The sequence below is a fragment of the Ornithorhynchus anatinus genome, chromosome 13, assembly GCF_004115215.2.
Source record: "Ornithorhynchus anatinus isolate Pmale09 chromosome 13, mOrnAna1.pri.v4, whole genome shotgun sequence".
Taxonomy (NCBI): Eukaryota; Metazoa; Chordata; class Mammalia; order Monotremata; family Ornithorhynchidae; genus Ornithorhynchus; species Ornithorhynchus anatinus.
Window position 1 is genome coordinate 42,236,046 of NC_041740.1, and position 26,189 is coordinate 42,262,234.

Here is a 26,189-nt window from a genome sequence, read left to right on the forward strand (position 1 = left end):
TGAAGTAGACGAAGCAGAAATGATCTGCCCAGGAGGGACTCAGTTATTGGGTAAATATCCCGCCCACCATATTTGGGAAACCCTGGGGTAGGTTTCTGAGTTCCCATCCCTTCACCTTCTCAGTGCTGTGGCTCCATATGTACTTCCTCCAGGGCCACCCTCCCTCCTCTTTCTGCCTCCCCCCGGGGTCCGGCCTTATGTTCTAGGAGGTGGCAGAGCTCCCTGGAAAGAACTGATGCTTTGTACGATCGACTAATCGATAAGATTTATTGAGCGCTTCCTGTATGAAGAGCACTGTACTGAGCAATTGGGAGAGTTCAATACAACAGAGTTGGCAGACCTGTTCCCTGCCCAGAGGGGAATGTGGGGGTCTGGAGGGGGTTGGAGGGGCTGTCTAGCTGGAGGAGTCACCTTAGGAGGTATATGCCAGTCAGGGGTACTTTGTGCAGCTCCCCGAGATCTCCTAAATGCCCCAGGCCTTTAGAATCCTCCTTGCTGGGGCTGATCCAATTCCCTCAGCTGACAATACTGCTCTGCAGGCTCCAGTCCGGCCAGGGCACAGTGAGCAGGTCCATCCTGGCCTCCTCCAAGGGCTCCGGGCAATTTACAGGGGCCAGGGTTGGGAAACTTGCCCTCAGCCCCCAATCCTGCCAAGGAGGATCTCTGGAGGGGCCACAGGAGAGGCCGAGACAGGTCGGTTAGTTCAGGCTCCCAGACTGGCTGGGAGTTCTGGGCATTGCGGGCTGGGGAGCTCTGAAGGCAAAGTTGCCCCCCGCCCAGGGGTAGGCTTGACCTAATGCACCAACCAATCAATTAATGTTATTGACTGATGGATCGTTTGCCTAAGCACCGCTCATTGGACCGAGAGTAATAACAATACCATTAGTAATTACGGTGTGTATTATGTGCTTACTATGTGTCAAGCACTGTATTAAGTGCAGGATTAGATACAAATTAATCAGGTCAGACATTCCAGAATCGCCACCCAGCACGTCGTCATTATCATTATAGTGTGGTTTATTATTATTATTACTAGCGAGATCCCCACGTACATGGGCCATTGCCCCTCCACCCCGCTTCTTCAGTGATCATGCCTACTCCAGCGGTTACTCAGACAGCAACGGTGGGTCTCGGCCAGAGGTCTTTCAGTTGACATCAGTCATTCCTTCCTCCCTCCCCAGATCCCTGCATCTCCCGCCCCCCCCCCCCCCCCCCCCCCCCCCCCGCCTGTCCACCTACTCCCGGAGAGGAGCGTGTTGGTCTCAGCCTCAGGGGTTGAGGTTCCACCAGGGTTTCTCAGCTCCGAAGCCAATCCCCAGGCGGCAGGAGCGGCCGGGCTGCCTCCCTCTTCCGTTTCACCCCCCCCCCCCCCCCCGCCATTCTTTGCTTGCCTCCCCGTCATTCCCACGCCCCTCCCCCCGGCCTCGGTCTCCAGACGGCTAGGAGGTGTCTGCCTGCATGAATGAGTCTCTGTGATGAATGGAAATCCAGCAGCGGGGAGGAGGAGGCTGAGGGGGAAGGGAGAGGGACGAGCAGGAGCTTCAGGGGTTCCGAGTTGGCCTGATTGTGGCAGTGGGGGCTGAGGGCCCACGATGGAGAGGTGAGGCTCCTCCCTGATGGTCAGGGCCAGGTTTAAGAGAGAGGGAAGGGCCTAGCAGAGGGGGTCATCGGGGGAAGGGTGGCCTTTCACCGAGCGTCTGTGTGTGTGTGTATGGAAGAGGGCCCCCCTCCTCACTGAACTCAAGTCTTGCTTTTTCTAGTCCCCGATCCGCGGCCCCTCCTTCCTTCAACCGGTGCCAGGGAAGGTGAAGGAAGAGTTATCCATGGAGGTGAGTGAGGACACGGCCCCCTCCCCACCGGCCCGGCGCTCCCCACCGCTCCTTGCCCGCCAGTCCGTCCCCGGGACTCCCGCCCACGTTTGTCCTGACCCCCTACGGCGCCTCCTCCCCTCGCCCCGCCCCCCCCCCCCAGGGCCTCGTCGCCCTCGATGCCCGCGGCCCCGCGGCCCCCGTCGCTGCCTCTTGCTCTGTCTCCGCAGGGCTCCGCTCGCCCCCCGCCCGTCTCCTTCGACGGCGAACTGGACCTGCAGCGCTATTCCAACGGGCCGGGGCCGGGGCCCGGGCCGGGTGTGGGGTCGTCCGGAGGCCCGGGCCTCGGCGAGGGCGGGCGGCGCTTCCCCTGCCCCGTGTGCGGGAAGCGCTTCCGCTTCAACTCCATCCTGGCGCTGCACCTGCGGACGCACCCGGGCGGCGGCGAGCCCGGCCTCTGCCCGCACTGCGGACACCGCGCCGCCCGGCGCTCCCTCCTCCGCCTGCACCTGCGCACGCACCGGCCGGAGCGCCCGCGCAGCCCCGCCGGACGCCTGCTGCTGGAGCTGGAGGAGCGCGCCCTGCAGCGCGAAGGCCGCCCGGCCCTCCCCCCGACGCTCGCCCCGGCCCCGACGCTCGCCCCGGCCCCGGCCCCGGCCCCGGCCCCGACCCCGACCCCGACCCCGACCCCGACCCCGACCCCGGCCGCTCCCACTTTCCGCTGCCCGTTCTGCAAGGGCAAGTTCCGCACGGCGGGCGAGCGCGAGCGCCACCTGCACATCCTCCACCGGCCCTGGAAGTGCGGCCTCTGCGGCTTCGGCTCCGGCCACGAGGAGGAGTTGCTGCGCCACAGCCGAGCGGCGCACGGGCCCGGGCCTCCCACCCACCCCCCCGACCCCCCTGACCTCCCCGACCCCCCCGACCCCCACCAGTTGCCCGCCCCAGACCCGGAGCCCGAGGGGGTCCCCCCCCCATCTCCATCGGCGGCCCCCGCCCCGCCTCCGGCCTCGGAGTTCCGCTGCCCCGTGTGCGGCCAGGGCTTCACCCAGGCCTGGTTCCTCAAGGGCCACATGCGCAAGCACAAGGCCTCGCTGGACCACGCGTGCCCCGCCTGCGGCCGTTGCTTCAAAGAGCCCTGGTTCCTCAAGAACCACATGAAGGTTCACGCCAGCAAGATGGGGTCGCCGCGGGCCGCGGGGTCCGGCCCAAGCCCGCCCCGGGCCCCTCCGCCTCGGGCCCGGGCCCCGGCGCTCGGTCTTCCGGCCTACGAGCCCCTGGGCCCCGCGCTGCTGCTGGCCCCGACGCCGCCTCCCACCCCCCGGGAGCGCGGTGAGGCCCCGGGCCTGCTGGGCTACCTGAGCCTGAGGGCGGGCGGGGCCGGGGCGGGGGCCGGGGCCGGGTCCAACGGGGAGGGGGCGGGGGCCGCGGCGGCGGCGGGCCGGACCTTCGGGGGATTCCGCCCGCTGGGCCCGCCGCCCCCTGCTCGGGCCCGCCGTTCGTGTCCCAAGGAGCGGGAAGAACCGGCGGAGAGCTGGCCCCGGAGCCAGGCGGCGGGCACGCCGGCCTGCCTGCACGGGGAACCCCCTGGAGGCCCGCCTCGGTCGACCGCCTCACCGGGTAAGGAGCTCGTACCTAGCTCTCCGCCCGGTTCGCCCCCATCCCGTGTCCCAGGCTCCTTATCCCGCCCCCTGCCTAGTGCCCACCTTCGTCCTGGTACCCCTTACGGTGTGAATATTAGGTTACAAATGACCCTCTACCTCCTCCTGCTTCCTCGTGCCCCGTGTGTGTTGCAGAGGAGAACGGGGTGCCCGCGGGGAGGCCGCGGCCGGGAGGAGCCCGGGGGGCCTCGGGCAAAGACTGTCCCTTCTGTGGGAAGACCTTCCGCTCCGCGCACCACCTCAAGGTGCACCTGCGCGTGCACACAGGTGAGAGGGCGGGCAGGGTGGTGGGAGCCCCGGGACCCCCGGGAGGGAACGGGCGGGGGAGCGAGGGTGAGTGGGCGGCTCGGTAGCTCCCTCCGACCCCTCCCGCAGGCGAGCGCCCCTACAAGTGTCCACACTGTGACTACGCGGGCACCCAGTCCGGCTCCCTCAAGTACCACCTACAGCGCCACCACCGCGAGCAGAGGGGCGGGCCGGGGCAGGGGCCGGGTCAGGGGCCAGTGCCAGGACAGGGGCCAGGGCCGCCCCTGGCCCGGCCCCTTCGAGGCCCGCTGGCTGCGGGCAAGCCCGCCGCCCGGGCCGAGGGAGGCCCGGGCCCTCGCCTCTCCGCCCCGGCCACCGCCCCCGCCCCCTGCCAACCAGCCGTTGCCGGTCGGACCCTGCGCAACGGGCGGGGCGGGGAGCCGGAGCCCCTGGACCTCTCCGTGCGGCCGGGGGGCGAGGTCGGGCCGGCGGGGCTGGGCCGGGGCACCGGGGCGGGGGCCGGGGGCACCCTCCTCCGCTGCCTCTTCTGTCTCTTTGCCACCGGCGCCCCCGAGCTGATGGCCTTACACCGGCAGGTTCATCACAGCCGCCGGGCCCGCGGCCGCCGCCCTCCGCCGGCTCCTTCCCGGACCCGCAGCCGCAGCCACAGTCCCAGCGGCAGCAGTGGTGACAGCAGCGGCAGCGGCAGCCCCCCGCGGGGTGGGGATGGGGGCGGCGCGCTCCCGCTGCTCGGGGCGGAGGAGGCGCGGCCGGTGGGCCCGGGCCCGGCGGGGCGGGACCCCTAGCACCCCCTGTTGGGGAGGGGCCGGGAGTAGCTAGAGCGGCCCCGGGGCCCGGAGCCCCGAGCTCGGGACCGGCGTCCGGGGCCGGAGGGGCCGCAGTGCCTTAGGGGCGGCGGAGGTGCCGCCACGCCTCACCGGGCCGTAGCCGGGAGAATTTATTTTTGTACCGGAGAGAAGAAGGGAGAAGAGAAGAAAAGAGGGCCCTCCTTTCCCTCTCGCCCACCCCGCAGGGGCCCGTAGGCCTTACTATTTTGGGGACCGGCAATGTGGTGGAGCCCATTCTCCAATAAACGCGTGTCGGGCACGAGGAGCCGCGTCCCTGTTTCCGCCCGGCTCCCTCCAACCGCCCTGGAGGAGAAACGCCCGAGGCCCGACATCCCTCCCTCCTGCCGACACACGGGGGCACCCCGGCTGCGGGCTCGCCGGTCGGTCGACAGATTTAATTTCCCAACGGAGTTTTTGGGGAGAAGTTACACGGAGGAAGCCCCCCCCCCCCCACCTCATCCCCTACCCTCGGTCGTTTGCATAGTTCGGTTTTCGGTAACTCTCTGGGTCCCATGGTTCGAGAGAGAAAGAGAGAGACTACGTTGGGGAGGGGGAGAGGGGCAGATTGTCCAGAAGGAGGTTTGGGACACCGGGGCGAGGCAGAGGTGAGAGAGTCAGCCCTGCTCTAAAGGGGGATGGGGGTGGGGGAGAGAAGGCACCTAGGCGGCGGGGGTGGGAGGGGGATAAGAGAATGCGCGCGCCCGCCGTGCCCTAGTCGAAGATGTGGAATGGCATGGCCCATCCAGGTCGCGGATTCTCTCAGCCCCTGCCACGACCGGTGACGATGCCTGCGGAGGCTCGGTCCTGCTCTCCTCTGGAAGACAAGGCCGAGAGCGGGGTGAGAGGGGCCCGAGGCCAGAGGGGAAGGAAGAGCCAGAGAGTGGAGGGGGACTCACCTCAGGCTCCAGGTCACAGCGGGGTGATGGGGTCGCTGGAGGTGCGACTGTGGCCCTGGAGAAAGAGGCAGGGGTAAGGTGGGGCGGGGGGAATGACCACCCTGGTTCCCTCTCGTCTGATGAGGTCTTGGACTGCGCCCCTCCTCACCCCTGCAAGTCCAATTCCACCTTCCTGAAACTCTCCTCCTCCTGGCAGTCCTCATGAATAGGACTCTCCTCTGCTTTGCTCCATAGATTCACCAGCTCTCCAGCTCTGGCGCCTCCCCATTCCATTCCTACCTAGGCTCTCCTTTTTTTCAGTCTCAGTTTCTCTTTTTTTCCCCAAATCAGACTTCTCCCCAAGCTCTTCCTTCAGAGCTTTGCTTCATCCTCCAATTCGTCTCCCTCTCATCAGCTTTGAACCACCCAACAGCAACCTGTGTTTCCTTCTCGGCTTGTTTCCCTCCTCCCTCATTTTTCCTTCTCCTTTCTCAGCTTGGATTCCCACCTCCCAGCTCTGCAAACTCTCCTCAGGTCTTTCTTCTACCTTCCTCATTACCATTTCACCCTCTAGCTGGGTTTTCTTCCTAAAACCACCATTTCTGCCTAGTTCTATCTCTCCTTCAACAGCTGTGGCCCCCTGCCCTTCCTGTCCCTCCAGACCTGACTTTCCCCATGTCCCTCATGTTGGTTTCCTCAGTCCCAGAGGCTGTTAGGAGCTAGGCCCGCAGTCCATCCAGCCCCAAGAATTCACCGGCGGAGGCATCGGGTGCCTTCTAAAGCCCTCTGGCCCATACTGGGCCTCTCCTCTGTGAATTTAGTCAAATCTTCTTTGAAACTCTTGAGCCTGCCCTCCTGTGCAGCTTCCTATGGGAATGAGGTCTGTGGGCTTGTCCCCACCGCATGAAGAAGCGTTTCCTTTTCCTCTTTTGGAACCTTCTAACCTGGGCCACGCCTTGTCCCAGTGGGTTCGATTTGGTGAACAACAAATCCGTGTTTACCTTATCCACCCCTTTCATAGTTTGGTAAACTTCGGTCCCTTTTCGGTAAACTCTGGTTATCTTCTCTCCTTCTCCCTCAACTTTCCCCTTCTTTGTGGCTTCCGGGTCCTGGCTGGTCAGAGCTCAGATTGGTGATTCTGAGCCTAGTGACTCTGGAAGCCCCCTCCCCTCAGGAACTCACCGGCCAGGGCATCCTTAAGGCCACGTTGTTTGCCTGGGCTTGGGGGCTGCCGCCCAGGTGGGGGTCCCGGGTCCTGGAGATGTTCCTTGAGCCTGGAGGGGTGCCCCCGGACGTGTTGGATGATTCAGAGGCTGGAGGAAGGAGAAACGAGGGAGGCAGCTACAGGCAAATGGACAGTTGGAAAGGCTGGCCGATGAACAGACGGGTGGACCCCCACCCCCCCAGAGGGTCAGCGTCCCCAGACTGCAGGATCGTGCCTGCTATTTCCACTGAGCTCTTCCAAGTTCTTAGTACTGGGCCCTGCACAGAGCAAGAGCTCAAGAAACACGACTGATCGATCGATCGGGACTGGAAAAGACCCCAAAATCTGGAGCATCGGGAAGCCATACATAAGCCTCCTCACCCCAGCCACCCTGGAGCAGGCAGTTCCTCCCCCCCGGGACAGGAAGTTCTAGCAGGCAGGGAGGAAACAACAGGAAGCTGTGAGGATTGCTGGGCAACCAAGATGGAACAATCCTAAGAAGCTGAGGTGTCAACATAGCAATTCCCTAGCCGCAGACAGCTCCGAGGGCTACCCTAGCAACCGTGATGTAGGTTCCTTAACATCAGCACATGTCCTCGGCCACCACCGGCTAAGAGGAGGCAGTGTCCAGCCTGTATGGGGGCTCCGGAGGATGGAGGGGATCCTCACCCAGTGAGATGTGCTGGACGTCCAGTTCCCATGCCGCCGTCGCCTCCTCGATACGGGCAGGCAGCGAGCAGGAGCCCGGGGAGAGGCCCGGTGGAGAGGGGCTGGTGGGCTCACAGAACGGAGTGGCCACGGAGGCCCGGGTGCGGGCGGCTGTGAGGACAGGCTAGTTGGACTGGGGCCCCCCTTCACCCTGGAGACTGACTGTCACCCCCTTCATGCAGCCCGTTCTCCCCTGACCCTGGAGAGTGTCTGCCACCCGCTTTATACAGCCCATTCTCTCCCCACCCTTTTGCCTTAAACCCGCTCCTGCCCCTTCTCCCTCCCTCCATCCTTCCTGCATCCCGCCTCCTTTATGACTCTTCCCCTCACCTCTCCCTGTAAGCAGCGAGCTCAGCGTTCGCTCCCCAAGGGCCTTGATGTCCAAGAATGGTTTGTTTCCAAGGCCCATGGAAACCATCTGCTGCACCCGGATATCTGGGAAAACAAGGCTTTATCTGCCCTGGCCCCCAACCCTGCCCTGGGTTGTTTTCCCACCCTTCTGGTCTCCAGGGTATCTGCCCCCTGCCCTCTCTGCACCACCTCGCCTGGAGGCCCTCCCCTGCTCACCTTTGCTGTGGGCCGCCTGTCTCCACAGCAGCTGGGCGATGGCACACGTCCACTTGTGCTTGCGCTCCGGAGTGGCGGCCTGCAGCGTGTAGGCCTCCCGGGAGCGGCGGCGGCGGAACCACAGCTCAAAGCAGAGCCCGGTGTCACCGATGTTCTCGGTCATCCCCATGTCAGCCGTCTGCCGGGGACGAGTGTGAGGGAAGGGTGAGGGAAGGAAGAGGAGGAGGAGCCGGACTGGAGCAGGGAGCCCCACCCTTGGAAGCCTACCGGTTGGGACCTCACGGGTCCTCATGGAAGGGACGGTGGGGAGGCCGGAGTCAAGCTGGCCCTGGGGAGGCGCTCTGTCCCCTGCTACCTCTGACAGTGGCTTGGAGCCCCCTCCCCGTCCCTGGCCGAAGTCTGCTCCTCACCCCACCCAGGACCCCTCTCCCTGGGTGACCCACAACTCAGATCAGCCGCTGAATCGCCCACCCGGGACCTAGAGCAGGCCTGGGCTCTCGAGCAGCCTGCGTCGCTGTCGGGGGCCGTGGGTTTCTGGTCCGATCAGCTGAAGGCACCTGGAAGGCCTGCTTGAAGACGAAGGGGCCGGCGCTGCCCTCGGCACCCTTGGGCTTGCTGAAGAGGAGCAGGTGCTCGAAGAGGAAGACATGGCGGAGGCTTTTCCGACGGCCACAGAGCACGGTGAAGGTGTCACGGAGCAGCAGGGGGCCCTGCTCCTTCAGGTCCACCTATGGAGCGGGGACAGTGAGTGTGCGTGTGTGTGTGTGTGTGTGTGTGTGTGTTCTACTAACTCAGTTGTGTTCTCCCAAGTGCTCACTACAGTGTTCTCCACAGTGGGCCAAGGACTCTTCCGTGCACTGCATTGTGTGCAGAGGACTCTACTGTGTCCTTGGGAAAATACGATGCAATTGAGTTCGTAGACACTATCCCTGCCCACAAAGAGCTTACAGTACAGATCAGAGAGATGACCGTTAAAATACATTACAGATAGGGAAAATGGCAGAGTGTAAGGATGTGTAGAGCAGTGCCGGGGGGCTGAGATGGGGCAAATATCAAATAGTAATCCGGCAGGACAGAGGATGGGAAGGGGGGATGGGTGGCATTGAGTCTAGGTGACATCTAGGTTAGGTAAACCAATCTGAGATGAGGTTTAGGTGAACCACGCTGGGGGCCATTGGAGTAGAGCAGGGTTAGAGAGAGTGAAAAGGCAGGGTTGAAAGTTTAGGCTTAGGTTCAGGGGCAAGCGTGCATTAGGGTCAGAGGGAGAGAGGGTTTGAGCCAGGTTTGGGTCAAGCATGCTAGGGGGCGGGGGCGGGTGTTGGGGCAGGAGCTGCAGTGGGCGGGGTGGGGCAGACCGGGGTCAGGGTGGTTAGACTGGGGCCGGGGCCCAGAGGGAGGCAGGCAGGCAGGCAGGGTGGGTCCCAGCCAAGGTGGGGGCAACGTCACCTCGCAGCCTCGCACGGCCTCCACAGCTAGCAGGTTGTGTCCTTCCTCTTCCTGATCCTGCAGCAACTGCAAGGCCGCTGCCAGGGCCTGGCGTTCGGGCCCCCGTTCGGACCCCGCCTCCTGAAGCAGTTCCCGCAGCAGCCGCCCATAGTGACCCAGCTGTTCCAGGGGTCGCTGAAGGGGCCAGGGCGAGGGGCAGCCCTCGCTGGTACCGCTGGGACCGGAACCCTGGGATCGGAGGAAGTCTGAGGTCATCTCCACAGCCCCTCAGGGAAAATGGACCGAGGGAAGGAGGGAGAGAGGGTTGCTGGGAAGGGGACAAAGGGGCCTAGGTGGATGGGCCTGGGAGTCTCGGGGTGGGCGGCTTCCCCAATCTTGTCAGAAGGAGCGAGGGCCAATTCAGAGGTTAACCCCTCCCAAGCGGTCATGCACAGGTCTTGATACTTCGGTGGGAGGGGTTCAGAGAACCTTGTTTAGGTTCAGCTGGGGGTGAGGATCCTGGATCTGCTCTCAGGTGTGTGGGTGTGGGTGGGGGGCAGCATTGGCCGCACCTTAGGGGAAGGGGTGCTGAGAGCCAAAGGATCACCTTAGCGGGGGAGGGGGTTGGGGGTGGAGAGGAGGGTCCCCTTCATTGGGGTGGGTTACCACTTTGGTGGGGGAAGGATGGGGCACTGCAAGGGGGTCATCTTGATGGGGGAGAAACAGGGCATTGGGAGAGGGATCACCTTTAGGAAGAAAAGAGGCAACGGGGCGGGGCATCACCTTGGTGGGGAAGGAACGGGGCACTGGAGAAGGAACGGGGCGCCGGGGAGGGAGATCACCTTGGTGGGGGTGCTGAGGGCTGCCAGTCTGGTCTCCAACTCGTGCCGATGCTTCATGTACTGGGTGTACAGGCTGAACTGGTCCCCCTGCCCAGGCGCGGAAGGAGGCAAAGGGCCCGGGCTTAACGTAAGGGCCGGGGGAAGGGGTTAAAGGAGAGGGGAACGTGAGGAGGGGCGATTCCGGGGGGGACAACCAAGGTGCCACCAGGGTCACTTGGGGTAAGAGATGCAGCTGAGGCTGAGAGGGATCCGGGATCTGGGTTCTAGGGTGAAAGAGGCGGGGAAGATGGGTCGTAGGGGGTTGGGGAAGGGGAGAGGAGAGTTCTATTGCAGTGAGGCGGGGCCGAATGGAGACTCGGTCGGGGGTCGGGGGTCGGGGGTCGGGGGCACTTACGTAGCGCAGGAAGCAGGCTCCCACCCGCAGGGGCCGGGCAGCGCAGCCCTGCAGCTCCGGGAGGAAGTGGAGCCGGTGGAATCTGTGGAGTCGTTCCCTGGCCCCCAGCAAGGCGTTCCATTTTTCCCGCGACTCCGCCTTCAGCTCAAGGCCCGCGGGGGCCAGGGGCTCGCCCAGGGCACACACGTACTCTTGTTCCCAGGACAGGAGCTCGGCCAGCAGTCGCTGCTGCGCTCTGCGGGCATAAGGGCGGGGCGGGGCGGGGCCGGGCCGGGGGTCACCCGCTGGCCTCTGGGGCCGACGGCCGGAGGGCAGGGAGTGGGGACGAGAGATGGGCGGTCGCTGTGGTTCGGGGTCCGGGCCCTGGGGGTTAAGGGCTCGGGTTTGGGTCGAGGTGCTCACCCGAGGCTGCGTTTTCGCTCCAGGATGGGGGTGCCGCCCCCGGCGGGCCCCTCGGGGACCCCCGTCCGGCCCAGCAGCACATGTTCCCGGGGCGAGCAGGTCCGGTCCACGACCTCCGTGCTGCTGACCTCCAAGCCGCGGATCAGCACCGTGCGGGGCGGCTGCCCTCGGGAGCCCCCCAGTGACACCGCCCCCTCCGCCGCCTCCTCCTCCTCTTCCTCCTCCTCCTCCTGCTCCCGCTCCTCCTCACTGTCCTCCCCGCAGGCCCCCCGGGGCGGCAGGGCCGGGGCCGGGGCCGGGGGGCTCTCGGGGCTCTCGGGGCTGCCGGAGCCCAGCAAGGAGCTGAGACTGCTGGCGGGGCTGGGGGTGTCGGGCCGGGGGTTCCCTTGGCCGGGCTTGGGGGCCGCTCGCCGCCGCCGGCCCGGCCCCCCGCGCCGCTGCCCCCAGGGTCCGGCCTCCGCTTCGGCCCCGCGCCGCGCCCGCTCGGGGCTCGTCCAGCGGCTGAGCTCCCGGCAGCGGGCTCGGCAGCGGCCCCACTCCCGCAGGGCGGACGGCTGCCCCAGCTCCACCGCCAGGGCCCGCATCTCTTGGAAGGCTCCCGCGCTGGGCTCCGGGGCGCCCCTGCCTGCCCCTGCCCCTGCCCCTGCCCCTGCCCCTGCCCCTGCCCCTGCCCCTGCCCCTGCCCCGGGCCCCGGCCCTGCCCCTGCGATCCGGGCGGCACCCTCGTCGGCCCACTGGTGGACCTGCAGAGGGGAGCGTGGAGACAAGAGGGGTTGAGATTGGAGAAGTGATGCTGGGGCTCCCCCAACCCTCTTCCCTCCTTCCTTCCCTCTTGACCTCCCTGCTTCCCTCCCAGCTTCTCTCCTTCCCTTTCGGTTCCTCTCCCTCTCTCAGCTTCTCTCCCTCCTTCCCTTCTTTGCTCTCTCTGTCACCCCGCTCTCTTTCTGCTCTTCTCCTTCCCTGCTCCTCTCCCTCCCTGCCGGCTCCTCTCCCCGGTGGCTCCCTTCTCCCCTTCCCTCCCTCCCTCCCTTCCCCGTTCGGTACATAAGACGCCCTCCCCACTAGCTGCCCATCTTCTTCTGGTCAAGCCCTTTCTCCCCTCCCCCAGGGAAGGCTGAGGATGAAGGGCGTGGGGGTAGGGGCAGAGGAGATGGGGAAGAAGACAGGGAAAGGGGGGACAGGGTGGAGTGGAATGAGGGGACGAAACGCCGGGGGAGCCCACCTGTTGGAAAAAGCGGTGCAAGCGTAGAGCACGGTGCAGGTTGCTTTCCGTCTGCTCCAGCCGCTGCTCAAAGTCCTCCAGCGACTGCTGAGTAGCCAGGTCCTCCAGGGGCAGGGACGACCTTGCCTGGGTTAGCTGCTCCTGAGGACAGTCAATCAATCAATCAATCGTATTTATTGAGCATTTACTGTGTGCGGAACACCGTACGAACCGCTTGGGAGAGTACACTATAATAGATTAGGCTCGTTCCCTTCCCACAAGAAGTTTACAGTCTAGGACGGTGTTGGATTCAGCCACAGGTCCCCAGGCTTGGGCCCCTCCCTACTCCATTCCCAGGGCCCCGGGACAGCGGGGGCATTTCTCACCCTCCTCGGGACAGAGGGGAGAAGCCCCGCTCCCCGGGATAGATGGCAGATTTCCCGGCCCGCTCCCCCGACCACTCCCCGGATCGCTTTTAGGGGACAGAGGGGAAAGCTCAAGCGGGGCCAGCGATTCCTCCCCCCGGTCCCGAGGGGAGAGCCCTGCCCCCGTCCCCTTCACGTTGGGCCGGAAATAGGAAAGTTTCCGCTCCCCATCCAGTGAATCCGCTTGCACGCAGGCTCTGGGTCCTGGCCTGGGTCCTGGCCTGGCTCTGTGTCGTGGCCGGGAGAAGACTACCCGGCCACGGCAGGGGCTGGATTTTGCTCCCTGCACCCCAGCCTCTCTCCCACGACCCGCTCGCTCATCGTGGTCCCTCCCTCTTCCCCTCTCCCCAGGGCTCCCCCAGCTCACCTGGGCCTCTGCGCTGAAGGCCTGGAACCGCACCTCCGCCTCTTGCAAGCTGGACAGCGAGTCTCCCAGCTCCCCGAAGCCCAGCAGCTTCTCTTCGCCGGGGCCGCGCAGCCACCGCAGGGCCTGGCGTGGGGGCGGGAGGGACGGCCCGGGGAGAGAGAGGACCAGGTCGGATGGGGAAGCCGCCAACGGCCCGCCCGACCTGGGGCGGGGGCCGGGGGAAGGGAGGAGACCGGGGGGGCCGGGGGCTGGGGCCGGGGGCTGGGGCCGGGGGCTGGGGCACCCAGCGTCCCGCAACCCACCCGCCACTGGCGCTGCCGCCGCTCCCGCCGCTCCCGCCGCTGCAGGTGCTGGTTGGAGAGGCGCACGAGCTGATGAATGGCCTCGTCCACCTCCTGGTACAGAACGGCTGGGGCCGAGCCCTCCACGCTGCCAGAGGGGAGGGGGGCGGGCAGGCCGTTGGGACCCCTCCTCCTCACCCCCCGGCCCTCCCCTCCCCACTCCTCGGTCGACGGACCCCACCCCTCCCGCCCTCCTTCCCCCCTCGCCCCCGCCCAATTCCCCTCCCTCCCCCAACCCGACCTCCTTTCCTCCCCGCCGCCTTTCCTTCTCCTCCTGCCCTCCTCCCCTCGCTCCTCCCATCCCTCTCTCTCTTCCCGTGCTCCTCCCGCTCCTCTGCCCTTCCTCTTTTTCTGCTGGCTTACTTCTTCCCTCTCCCCTCCCCCCGTCCTCTCCTTCTCTCCTGTCCTCTTAACGCCCCTCTCCCATCCCTGCTCCCGCCCCATGCCCCTTCACCTGCTGCTGTGGGTCATGCGCAGCTTCATCAGGGTGGACCCTCCCTCCCGTTGTAGCTGTGCCAGTCTGGGATCTGCCAGGAGCTTCCTCAGTGGCTCCAGGGGCCCCAACATCTCCTAAGGGTTTGGGGGAGAGAGCTGGGCCGGCTCCTTCGCTCTTCTTCCCTGGCATTGCCACGATGACTGTCCTCTTCACACCCACTCTCCCCTCCCGTCCCTTTCCAGGCTCCGATCCCTTAGCCCTCCTCTGCTCCTGCTCCTTCCTAGCCCACTCCTCACCTCCTCTTCCTTCTCCTCCTCCTCCTCCTCCTCCTTCTCCTCCTCCTCCTCTTCCTCCTTCTCAGGCTGGGTGGCCCCATCTCTCTCCAGCTCCTCGATGGCTCCTCGCACGGAGAGCAGAACCTCTCGGCACAACTGGCTCAGCAGCGCCACCTCCTGGCGTCGAAGAGAGGCACTGAGACCCGCGGAGTCGCCGGGACCCCCGGAGCCTCCTTTCCCTGGAGCCGAGGCCTCAGGGCAGGGGGGTGGGACGGGGCAGGAGAAGGGGACCCTCACCCGGTGAATCTCTGCCCAGGCCTGGGGAGAGAGGTCCCTGCGCCCCTTCAAGCCCCACAGCTGTTCCTCCTGCTCCAGCAGACTCGAGAGGTCACTCTCCAACAGCAGCTCAGCTTCCTGCTGTGGATGAAGAATGGTCAGTGGCCAGTGACTCCTCGGACTCCGGGTAGCCAGTGCGCCGGTTCGGCCAGCCTCCCCCACCGTGGATCACACCTGGAGGTCAGCAAGGTCAGTGGGAGGGTCACCCTGGGTCAGGATCAGCAGCCGCTGGATGAGTGCGGGGTCCCCAGAGCCCTAGGGAGAGATCGAGGTGAGAGAGGAGCCTGAAGGCCTGAGGGGAGAAGGACAGTCCCAGAGCTGTGGGGAGGGCCGGGGAGGAGACCGTACCTGGAGGGGAGGAGGGGAGTCCCAGAACTGTGGGGCAGACCAAGGGGGAGAGTGTACCTGGAGGTCCCGCAGGGCAGGAATGAGGCCAGGGGGCAGGGGAAGGGGAGGATGGTGAGCAGGGCAGCGCAAGTCCAGCAGCACCGACAGCCCCCCTGCCTGCAGCTCTGATCTGTTTGGGAACAAAAGGGTTAATGGGACTGTCTTCCCTCTGGAGATGGGGGGGCGGGGGCAGGGTCCGAGGGAGGCAAGGTCAGTGACTACTCCCTGAGCTCTTCTCTCCTGTCAAACTCACCTTCTAACTGGTCCTCATGCTCCACTCTCACCTCTGACCCTTGCTCATGAACTTTTCCCTGCCTGGAACTCTCTCTCCTTTAAAATCTGTCAGACCACAGCTCGCTCAATCTTCAAAGCCCTTCTGAAACTCCACCTCTCCCAGGAAGCTTTCCTTAACTAATTGTTTTTACTCTAGTAGTAATAATAACAGTTACTGAAACCTTATGGGACATACTAAGCACTTGGGCAGTTCATAACAGAGAAGTGGTACATTCCCTGCCTACAAGGAGGATGGATGAAAGTAATGCTCGAGATGGTGGGTAAGCTTACATGACTTGGAAGGCTGGGAATTAATCGGGGAAGGCTTGTCAGAGAATGGGGAGCACTGGGGTCTGTTATACTTGGGGAGGGAGGGAGTTCCAGAAGTATCTCAAGAAAAGATCTCCCACTTCCTCTCAAAATCTACGCACTCCACCTATGCCTCTGACCTCATCCTTTCACAGCTTATCAAATCACTTGCCCCTTCCCTTCTTCTCTCTCTGCCTGCCATCTTCAGCCATTCACTTTTCAATGGCTTTCCTCCACAGTGCTTTCCAACATATTCACGTATCTCCAACCTAAAAAAAAAATCCTCCCTTGTTCCCACACCTCCCTCCAGTTATTGCCCCATCTCCCACCTACGACTTCTCTCCCAAACTCCTCGAGCCAGTTGTCTACACTTGCTGTCTCCACTTCCTCTCCTCCCATTCTCTTCTCCTTGATCCCTTCCAATCTGGCTTTCCCCCCTTCATTCCATGGAAACTGCCTCTCAGAGGTCACCAATGACCTCCTCTTGCCAAATCCAACAACCTATTCCATCCTAATCCTCCTCGACCGCTCAGCTACACATAACACTCAAGTCCACCCTCTCCTCTCCATCCAAACTGCTACTATGCTGATCAAGCACTTATCATATCCTGCCTTGACTATTGCATCAGCCCCCTCACTAACCCCCCTGCCTCCTGGCTCTCCCCACTCTAGTCCTTGCTTCAATCTGCTGTCCAGATTAGTTTTCTTTAAAACTGTTCAGTTCATGTCTCCCCATTCCTCAAAAACTTCCAGTGGTTGCCCATTCTACCTCCGATTCAAACAGAAACTCCTTTCCATTGGCTTTAAAGCACTCAATCAGCTGACCCCCACCTATCTTACCATGCTGATTTCTTACCCACATGCTTCACTTCTCCAATGCCAACCACCTCACTGTACCTCATTCCCATCTATCTCACCATCGATCCCTTGCCCAGGTCCTCCCTTTGGTCTACTCCTTCATACACAACAGACCACCTAATTTCCCCAACTTCAAAGCCCTCCTAAAATCACACTTTTTCCAAGAGGCCTTCCCAAAGTAAGCCCTCATTTCCCCTACTCCCTCTCCCTTCTGCGTTGCCTCTGCACTTGGATCTATATCCTTTAAGCACTTGATATTCACCACCCTCCAGGCTGACAGCACTGAGGAACATGACTGTAATTTATTTTTATATCTGTCCCCCTTCTAGGCTGTAAGCTCTTGGTGGGCAGGGAATATGTTCACCAACTCTGTTGTATTCTCCCAAGCACTCTGCTCTGCAGATAGTATGCGCTCGATTCCATTGATTGATTGATTGATTGATTACAGGCCAGGAGAAGAACATGAGCAGGGGGATGGAGGAGGGAAGAGTCAAGAGCAAAGCACAGTTAAAAGTTGAGCTTGGGAAAAGCAAAGAGAGTGAGGCAGGGAGTAGCAGATGATGACAGCAGATATATAAGGTTGTCATGGTGAGTCAGTGGAGAGCCTGAAAACTAATCGTGAGGAGTTTATCCTTGACGTGGAAAAGTCAGTGGAAGGTTTTGAGAGGGGGAGAGATGTGGGCAGAGGGTTGCTTCAGGAGCAGTAGCATGTAGCATATAGTATAGTTTGGAGAGAAGAGAGGCTGAAGGCAACAAGGAGGCTAATACAGTAATCTAGCCATCATATGACCAGAGCTCCTACCAGTACAGAAGTGGTTTGAGTGGACAGGAAGTGGAAAATCCAGGAGATGTGAAGGAAGAATCTGCAGGATTTGGCAGTAAAATGAGAATTGAAGAACAGTGAGAAGTCAGATAGATGCCTGGGTTTTGGGCTCTTGGGTCCGGGAAGATGGTGGTGTTATCGACAGGGATGGGGTAGTTAGGGAAGAGGAGTAGATTTAGAAGGGAAGATAAATAGGTCACTTTTAGTCATGTTGAATTTGAGATGCTGGCAGCACATCCAGGTGGAAATGTCTTGGAAGTAAGAAGAGATGCGGGATTACAGGTTAGAGGATAGTTCAGGGTTAGGGAGGTTTATGTGGGAGTCATCCACAGCCATGTGAGCGAATGACCTCCCAGAGAGAGTGAGTATTCTATGAGAACAGTAGGTGGTCCAGGACAGAGACTTGGGAGATGCATACCGTTTAAGGAATGAGAAGTGGAAGAGGAGCCAGCGAACGAAACCGAGGAGGAGTGGCCAGGGAGGTAGGATGAGAACTAGGTCAGTACTGTGTCAGTACTACTGAAGTGTGGTAGTGGTTTCAAGGAGGAGGGAATGGTCCATGGTGTTAAACGCAGTCAAGAGGTCAAGGGGGATTAGGACAGAGTATGGTCCATTGGATTTAGCTACAAGGAGATCACTGGTAACCTTAGAGAGTGCAACCTCTGTGGAGTGAAGGGGTCGAAAACCTGACTGTCGTGGGCCAAGAAGAAAATGAGTAAGTAGCAGTCAGTCAATCATAATTACTGAGTGCTTACTTTGTGCAGAGCTCTGTACTAAGCACTTGGGAGAGTACAATATAACTATACAATGGACACTTTCCCTGTCCAAAATGAGGTTACAGTATAGAGGGGAAGAGACATTAATATAAATAAATGAAATTACAGCTATGTGCATAAGTGCTGTGGGGTTGGGAGCGGGGATGAGTAATGGGAGTAGGTCAGGGAGATGCAGAAGGGAGTAGAAGAAGAGGAAAGGAGGGCTTAGTCAGGGAAGGTCTCTTGGAGGAGATGGGTCTTCAGTAAGGCTTTGAAGCTGGGGAGAGTAGTAGTAGTAGTAGCATTTATTGAGTGCCCACTTGGTGCAGTACACCGTGCTAGGTGTTGGGGAGCACAGAAATACAGTGACACATTCCCAGTTCACCAGGACCTTACACTCTAACGGGGGAGACAAATATAAATAGAGAAGCAAAGTGGCTCAGTGGAAAGGGCACGAACTGGGAAGTCAGACGTCTTGGGTTCAAATCCTGGCTCCGCCGTTTGTCAGCTGTGTGACTTTGGGCACGTCACTTAACTTCTCTGTACCTCAGTTACCTCGACTGTAAAATGGGCATTAAGACTGTGAGCCCCACGTGGGACAACCTGATCACCTCGTATCCCCCCAGCGTTTAGAACAGTTATTTGCACATAGCAAGCGCTTAACAAATGGCATCATCATCATCATATAAAAATACCAGCAACTAGTGGTCAAAATAAATAATTTGAGTACACATCCATAGATGAATGCCCTAGCAATTCATCAATGGTCTAATTGGCTGAAAGGGTGAGTTAGCTGCTGGGGTCATAAGGGCAGTGGGTGTAAACAACTTGCTCCAGGGTTTGTCTGGGAATGGGAGCAAGGAAATGGGTCGAAAGCTGGAGGGGGCTTGGGTTCGAGAGAGAGCTTTTTAAGTATGGGGGAGATGGACCCATTTGATCATGTCATTCCTACTGCCTCCTTTGACTCATGTTACTATTGGTATTCATATTCCATCCGTTTACTCATCTATTCAGTTTCATACTGTTTCTATTACCAGTTGCATTAAGATTTTTCCTCTTGTGCTCATTGTATGGATGTAATTTATGTCTGTCTTCCTTATTAGATTAGAAGCTTCATAGACTAGGGATAATGTGCCACTTGTTTTTGTACTCTTCCAGGCACCTAGTACAGTGGATTGCACACAGTAGGTGCTCATTAAATACTATGATCAGTATACGTACTACTACTTGGCACTGTAGGTGCCCAGTGCAGCACACAGCATTTACTAAGCCCCCAGTACACAATTGGTGCCCCATATGGCACTTGGCACTCAGTAGGTTCCCAGTAAAGTGCACTCCTCCCAGAACTGTTAGGCTTTGGTTCGAAGACAACCCTGCCAATGAGAGTGAATATCTTGCATACCAGGAGTTGTGCACCATTTCTGGCCCCTTGCCTTTCAGGCGACGGTGGCAAGATGGTGTTTAAGAGAGGAGAGGTATGTCTTACTGCCAGGAGGGCACTGAGCAAATGAATGAGTTAATGACAAGAATGCTGGGAGAAATGGGTCAAGCACAGGGGGCTCAGAGAGCACCACAGAAAGATTGAGATGGTCAGTGTTTTGAGAGTCCTGGGTCAGTGATCTTAGAATTAGGAGTCAATAACACAAGTGGCAGGGTCAGTGTCTTAGTGGCCAGGAGGTCGGTATCCTGAGAGTAAGGGGACTGAAGGAGTAGGGTTCTGTTGCCCTGAGGGTCAGGGTCAGGGTTTAGTGACTGTAGATGCAGGAGTCAGTGTCCATGGAGACAGAGGGTCAGTTTGAGGATAGGGAGCAGGGTCAGTTCCAGTTACCTGAGCAATGAGTGGAAATAGCGGAGGGCGGTACTCAGCTCCTCTTGGGAGGGCTGGGACTCAGGGGCGGTGTCCTGGGGAGTGATGGTCAGCAAGGCCCGTCCACTCTGGTCTACCCCACCTGTGGACTCCAGGCAGGCGAGAATAAGCTGTTCTCATCCCGCCCTTCCCTGTGGGTCACTTCCGCTTCTCCTCCCCACTGTCCCTCACCAGTGAGCAGGAGGAGGCCGGAGCTCAGAAGGTCCCAGTTCACTTCCGGGGCATCAGAGAGGGAGTCTGGAGTCACTGTGGAGTCTGGAGTTGAGTGAGGAGGAGCCAGGGCTGGAATAAATTCAGGTGGAGCCTGGTCTGAGACCTAGATCCTTCATTAACCCCCCCCCCCCCCCGCCGTCCAATCCAAAGCCCTAATTCTGCATCCCAACAGCCCCCCATCCTCTGGCTCCTCCCTTCCTCCCTCCCTTGCTCCCTCCCCTTCCTGGTCCTGGCCCCCATCCCTCTCTGGAACTCTGCTCCCTCTCACCTTCAATAGAAGCCAAACTTTGTCCACTGGGCCCTGCTTCTCTGTCTCCCTCCTCCGCAGGCTGTGGACTGGCAGGGGTCCCGGACTCCCCCTCCCTCTCTCTCTCTGGCTCCGGTGCCCCCTTCTCCAGCCAGGACAGCTCGCAGGTTGGGTTGGACCCCGGGGGCTGGCCTTCCCTTGGGGTATCAGAGCTGATGGCAGGCTGGGATGGGCTGGGGGGACTTCTATCCCCCTCCCACCCTGGGCTGCCAGCCCTGCTCCCTGTGGATTCCTGCCCTGCTTCCTGATTCTTCCTCCTGTTCTCTTTAATTGGTGGTTCAAGGGTCCCAGGCAGATCATCATCCCCTTGGCTCTGATCCCCCTTGGCCCCTTCAGCCTCCTCCTCCTCTTTCTCCTGCCCCTCAGGTGCAGCCTCTAACTCCGTCTCCACCAGGGCTTGGGTCGGAAGGTCAGGGGGCCTGGGGTCTTCCCCTCGGGGGGCAGGTTCAACCATCAGCAGCGGGAGGCTGGGGGTGGCTTGGCCGCTGCCCTCCTCCAGGAGGTGAGCCCCACTCTGGCCTCGAGGCTCCGTCACACCCCTCTGGTGCAGCCATGCTCGGTGCCGCCGGTGCCGCACTCTGCCCCCTGTCCCCTTGCGGGGAGGAACTGTGTGAGTCCTGGCCAGGCTGGGGGGCTCCCTCATGGTCCCGGGAGCCCCCCGCTCGGGCAACGTGACCTCCAGAAGCTCCACGTACTCCCCCTCTGGAGTCTCGACTGGCGCGTTGTGTCCGTCTCCGGGACTGCGGGCCCCCAAGACTTCTGGGGGCGGGGGGCTGAGGGGCTCGGTGGGAGGGGGCCCCAGGAGGTGCCCCACCATGAGCCCTCCTTTGTGCACAAAGCGTGGGCAAACCAGCTCGGCCCAGGGCAGGCGCTGGATCCCTCCGGGGGCAGCCAGAAGGCAAGTGGTCAGACGACCAGCTGTCCGGTCCTTGTTGATACCTTGCAGCCACTCAGGGGTAAAGAGGTAAGCACAGGCATCTGTAGGGACTGGGAGCTCCTGCACCTGCCGCCCCCCTGGTGCCAGGCATTTGAGTGCCAGGTGGGGCGCCTGGGCCCCTGAGGGCACGACCTGGAGGTAGAAGTCGCCAGGCTGGAGCAGCTGCCAGGGCAGGGAGGCCAACTGGACCACCACCCTCTCGTGCAGGCAGAGTGGCCAGCCCTCGTGGAGGAAAAGGAATCCACTGTACTGGGCCTGTGGGAAGACAGACAGAGTGGGGCAAGAGATGGGAAAAGATGAGGGAGATGGGAAGTGCCAAGAGATGGATGGTGGTGGTGGTGGTGGGGAGATGGGAGAGAGAAGCCTACCTTGATTTTGGATTTATTGTCCTGTTGTCTTTCTAAAATGTCCTGGGACCCACAATACTCTCTCACATCCATCTGTCCATTACCTACCCCGCCCCCAGTCCATTAGATGTTCGGGGGCACGTGGGTGTGTTTCATTTGGGTTGAACTGCCTGATTCCTGTTCTGAAGGGAATGGCCAAGGCTGATGCTGCCTGGCCTTGCCCTTCACCCTAGCCCTAGCCCTAACTTTAACCTCCTCCCCCCAGGCTATGCATCCCAACCCTCTTTAATCTGGTCATCTGGGCTAGGGGATTAGGAAAAGCCTAGGGTGAAGGGAAAGGGCTAGGAATAGGGTTAGGATCAGGGTTAGGGCTCGGGCTGTGCGATTGATTAGCTTGACTCTCATGACCCGTTCGTTTATTAGCATTTGGGTGAGTCCCTGCCTCAGACCTCAGGTGATGGGATCCCAAGGCCTAGGTTAGTCCCCAGTGGTGGTGCTGACACTCAGCCGGGGTCCCTTCCAGCCCCGCTAGCTGCTGTAACTCACGCAAGCCTCCTGCTGGACGCGAGAAAGCAGGTGCTTGGCTGGCACTAGGAAATCCAGGGTATAGCGCAGCGCGTCTTCACCGTACGTTCGCTCCACCATCTGGAACACCTGGCCCAGGAGTGTGGGGGCCGTGGCCTCAAAGGGCGGGTACAGGGAGGCCAGCGTGCTCTGGATACAGTCCTCCACCGGCTCTGGCTCCTGAGGGGAAAGGGGGCTGGAGCCAGTGGCCACTTCTGCCCGCGCCCCACAGCGTCTGCCCCGGGATGGGAGGGAAAGCGAGGCAGGGGAGGAGGGGAGGGGAGGGAGAGAGGGGTGACTGCCCTCCGTGGGTCGGGACTGCCAGGGGTGGAGACGCATGAGCAGGGGACAGATACCCAGACAAGAACCACACAGATTTCCCGGGGATTTATATAGGCACGGGATGCCCAGAGAGGATTCGGACAGACAACTCACAGAGAGGGGACACCCAGGCTGCCGGGGAATCCGAGGGATCCAGATGGGGGACACTCAGACAAGACAGGCAATTCACAGTCAGGCGGAAAATCCCCAGACAGAAACTCAGACAGACCCGACACACAGGGATCTCTCCCTCTCTCTCTTTCTCTCACACACACACACACACACACACACACGCACCGCCCACAGGCAATTGGGGAACACTAGAGAGCCAGGTCAGTTGGACAGACTGGAGATATACATAGGCGATCCGGACCAGCAGAGGACACACGGACATCGGATCGGGGAACCCGGCTCGGTCACGTGAGAGCGCGCGGCTCCGACCCCCCGCGAGCGAATTTGGGAGCGGGGAGGGGGAGAGGAAAAGGGGGTGGGCACGGAGGCAGCTGCAACCCATTAGGGGCGGGTGAGCTCACGGCTGCGAACACCCCCGCCCCCACAGGAAGCCGCTGGGGGAGGGGAGGGGAGGGGAGGGGAGGGGAGGGGAGGGGAGGGGAGGGAATGGGAGGGAATGGGAGGGAATGGGAGGGAATGGGAGGGGAGGCGCGGCCCCAGGGCCCGGAGCTGCCAGGGGAGCGCAGGGGTCGGAGCGGCTGGAAGGAGCTGAGCTGGGGAGTCGGGGGGGGCGGGTGTCGCACATCAGACGGTCCGACCGCCGCCTGGCCTCCAGCCGCCCCCTCCCCCGCAGGGTTTTTCCTCCCCTCCTCCCCACCCCCCGTCCGCGGGGTCAGCCCACCCGCCCCCGGCCACTCCCCCCTCCCTCCCCCTCCACGACCCTCTCGTTCCCCGGCCCAGCTGGCCCGGCTGGTTCCCAGGGGGACGGATGGGAGGGCCGCCCCCGAACCCCGACCCTCGGCCCAGGGTGCGCTGGAAACGGGCATTCCGGGTGGGCCGGTTCTCACGGCCCCGGGCCGGGCCGGGCCGGGCCGGGCCGCGCCGGGCCGGGCCGCAGCCCCTCCCGTGGGCGGCCGCGGCCACAGACCGGACCCGCAGGGAGGAAGGCGCGGGACCGGAGCTGGGGGACCCTCCCTGGGGGACCGACGGAGATGGGGAGACGGAGGGAGGACGCGGAGTTATAGGGAGGTCGGGAAGGAGGGTGGGGGTGGGGAAAAGGAGAGATAATGAGAGGACCCGGAGGGGGAGGGGGAAAGGAAGGAGAGAGAAAGAGAGAGTGAGATTCTCACAGAATCAGAGGCACAGAGACCCACAGTCAGACACACAGAGACCTACGGACACCCAAAGTCGGAGACACCAATACACTCAGAGACATACAGAGACCGAAAGTCACACAGAGACACCAACAGGCTCGGAGTCAAAGACACACAGGGAGCTGAAGTCAGACATGCACAGAGAGCAACACGCTCAGAGTCAGAAAAACACAGAGACTCAAAGTCAGGCACGGAGCCCCACCGACACACTCGGAGTCAAAGACACACAAGGAGCTGAAGTCAGGCACACAGAGACACCTACATATCCAGTCGGAGACACACGCACGGAGTCAGAGACACAGAGACTCAAAGTCAGGCACGCAGAGACACCAACACGCTCAGAGTCAAAGACACATAGAGACCCACTCAAACACACAGAGACTCCAACACATCAACCCACTCAGAGACACACAGAAACTCCTAAAAACTCAGAGACACACAGAACCCCCAAGTCAGACACCCGGAGGCACCAGTACACTCAAGTCAGACACCGAGATATCCACCCACTCAGAGTGAGACCTGCCCCCAGTTGCAACGGGTTCGTTTCCAGACAGAGACACAAGTGGACAGATGCTCACACGTTTCCAGAGACATAGGTGAAATCTCTCTCTCTGTCTCTCTCTCACACAGACACACACACACTCTCACACACCCCTTCTAGAGCCAGCGAGAAGGAAAATCGGGGAGGGGAGATGGAGCGGGGGAGGGCCGAGTGCCGCGGGGGCCGGGGGGCCGCGGAGTCAGGGATCTGGGGGTCCGAGGAACTGGGAATCGGGAAGCCGAGGGTCCAGGGGCCCGAGGGAACTAGGGGTCGCCTGGGGGGGGGGAAGGGGGGGCAGGGGGAAACAAGGCCCAGAACTCACCATGACTGCGGGTCCCGGCGCCTCGGCGTCGCCCGGGTTCACGGGTCTGGCCGGGCGGGGCCAGGCGGGCCGCCTGCCCCTCTGTTCCGCTCCCTCCTCGCTCCGTCCTCTCTCCTCCCCCGCCCCCTCCTCCTCCTCTTCCTCCTGCTGCTGCTGCTGCTGCTGCTGGCCGGGCTCCTTCCCTGGCTCTCCCGGGAGGTCGGACTGGTGCGGGGGACAGCTCCGGCTCCGGCTCCGGCTCCGGCTCCGGCTCCGGCCTCCCTCCGGCTCCCAGGCCGCGGGGCCCCGGCAGGGGGGAGTCCGATGGGCGTCGTTGCGTCCCGTCCGGTCCCGTCCGGTCCGGTCCTGTCCCTCCCCGCCCCGGGGCCCCGCCCCGCCGGCCCCGCCGCAGCCTTCGCCGCAGCCTCCGCCGCAGTCCGGCCCGGCTCCCTCCCGGGAAGTCTGGCCCCCTGCCCGGGACTCCTCTCTTTTGAGGGGCTGTGAGGATAAGACCCTTCCTTCGGGCCCCTGCTGCCCGGAGGGTCTGGGGGCGGGGGAGGCCCCTGGGGCCCGGGTCCCCCTGCCCCGAGCTCCTGGGGCTTCGGCTCCGGGTTCTCCTTGGCGCAGGGAGGGGGTGGGGGCTGGGGGAGCCGGGGGTCAGGCCCCTCTTCCTCCCTCCCTCTCTTCCCTCGGCCCCGCTCCCGCCCACGGGCCTCCGGCCTCTGGTCTCTCTTCTGCTCGGACAATGGGGCTTCTGTGCGCCGACGACTCCGGGAGAGGAGGGCTGAGGGCTGCGGGCCGCGCTCCGGGAAGACGGAGCGCAGGGGCTGCCTGCCGGCCCCGGGCCGGGGGCGGGGACGGGGGCTGCAGGGGGGGGACGGGAAGAGGGCTGGGATGGGAGGGAAGCCCGGGCCGGGCTGCGGCGGCCGCGGGCGGGGGGAGGGCTGGGCTGGGATGGGATGGGATGGATTGGGAGGGGAGGGGAGGGAGGACGGGGACGGGCTGCGGCCGCGCGGGACGGGGAGAGGGCTGGACTGCCCCGCGCTGCGCTGGGCTGGGGCCCTGAGCTGAGGATCCACAGCTGGTACCATGAAACCGATCCGACTTTATGCAGGGATTGTCTCTATCTGTTGCCGAATTGTACATTCCAAGTGCTTAATACAGTGCTCTGCACATAGTAAGCGCTCAAGAAATACTATTAAATGAATTGAATGAATGACAGGGATCCTCCTCTTTGGCCAATTCTGTGCCTCTACGGCTTAGGCTGCTGCAGGTTGTGGGAGTGCGAGGTGTCTGGCGCTCCCCTTCTCGGCAGGTCCCAAATAGCTGGGCTGCTGACGTCTCCCGACTCCTAATTCTTCCCTCTGCGGAGGGGTTGTGGCACCCAGGATCTCCCTCCCCAGCTGAGAAAAAAGACTTAAAGTTTGGCTAACGGTAAAGAGAGAGAGTTCAAGTCTCCCCCCCAAATCACAAACATCAATCAATGTGTAATAGCAAAGTTGTCTCGGTATTCTCACTCCAGCTCCCTTCTTCCCCCTGGTTCTTCAAGACGTGAGCTTCCCCAGGGACGATCCCCTCTGCCTCCGCCGGCCATCCACTTCCTTCACTTCTCAATTCTACAGGCTTGTTGCTTCAGCCCACCTCCACCACACAGCATCTTACTGAAGCATCCTCAGTCAGTGTACTGTAAGGTCTTTGAAGGC

At 61.9% G+C, this 26,189-nt stretch overlaps 2 protein-coding genes across 2 annotated transcripts; one reads left to right on the forward strand and one right to left on the reverse strand.

The window, feature by feature from the left end:
* The first annotated feature begins 1,680 nt into the window (after positions 1-1,680).
* ZNF219 (zinc finger protein 219) lies at positions 1,681-4,825 on the forward strand. Its single transcript, XM_029077932.2, has 4 exons — positions 1,681-1,829; positions 2,039-3,425; positions 3,602-3,733; positions 3,842-4,825. Exons 1-4 carry the CDS (start codon positions 1,824-1,826, stop codon positions 4,516-4,518), a joined length of 2,202 nt encoding a protein of 733 aa, XP_028933765.1. The 5' UTR covers positions 1,681-1,823; the 3' UTR covers positions 4,519-4,825.
* A 109-nt stretch (positions 4,826-4,934) lies between these two features.
* Positions 4,935-25,125, reverse strand: ARHGEF40 (Rho guanine nucleotide exchange factor 40). Its single transcript, XM_029077933.2, has 25 exons — positions 24,508-25,125; positions 21,981-22,178; positions 20,112-21,342; positions 19,802-19,912; positions 19,592-19,712; positions 14,764-14,875; positions 14,533-14,613; positions 14,320-14,436; positions 14,044-14,199; positions 13,766-13,881; positions 13,273-13,399; positions 12,971-13,093; positions 12,200-12,340; positions 11,228-11,720; positions 10,978-11,191; positions 10,576-10,810; positions 10,182-10,268; positions 9,361-9,588; positions 8,472-8,642; positions 7,915-8,092; positions 7,678-7,782; positions 7,309-7,458; positions 6,618-6,748; positions 5,457-5,511; positions 4,935-5,374 (listed from the first exon to the last, which is right to left on the reverse strand). The coding sequence occupies exons 1-24, from the start codon at positions 24,508-24,510 to the stop codon at positions 5,470-5,472; spliced, it is 4,671 nt and encodes a 1,556-aa protein (XP_028933766.1). The 5' UTR covers positions 24,511-25,125; the 3' UTR covers positions 4,935-5,374; positions 5,457-5,469.
* Between the last annotated feature and the right edge of the window lie 1,064 nt (positions 25,126-26,189).

Excerpts from the sequence above, each read along its gene's own strand:
- ZNF219 (XM_029077932.2), top strand. Across the intron at positions 3,426-3,601 it reads TCGGTCGACCGCCTCACCGG|AGGAGAACGGGGTGCCCGCG; the intron begins GTAAGGAGCTCG and ends TGTGTGTTGCAG. Across the intron at positions 3,734-3,841 it reads GCACCTGCGCGTGCACACAG|GCGAGCGCCCCTACAAGTGT; the intron begins GTGAGAGGGCGG and ends CCCCTCCCGCAG.
- ARHGEF40 (XM_029077933.2), bottom strand. Across the intron at positions 12,341-12,970 it reads CCTTCAGCGCAGAGGCCCAG|GAGCAGCTAACCCAGGCAAG; the intron begins GTGAGCTGGGGG and ends GACTGTCCTCAG. Across the intron at positions 7,783-7,914 it reads ACAGGCGGCCCACAGCAAAG|ATATCCGGGTGCAGCAGATG; the intron begins GTGAGCAGGGGA and ends TTGTTTTCCCAG.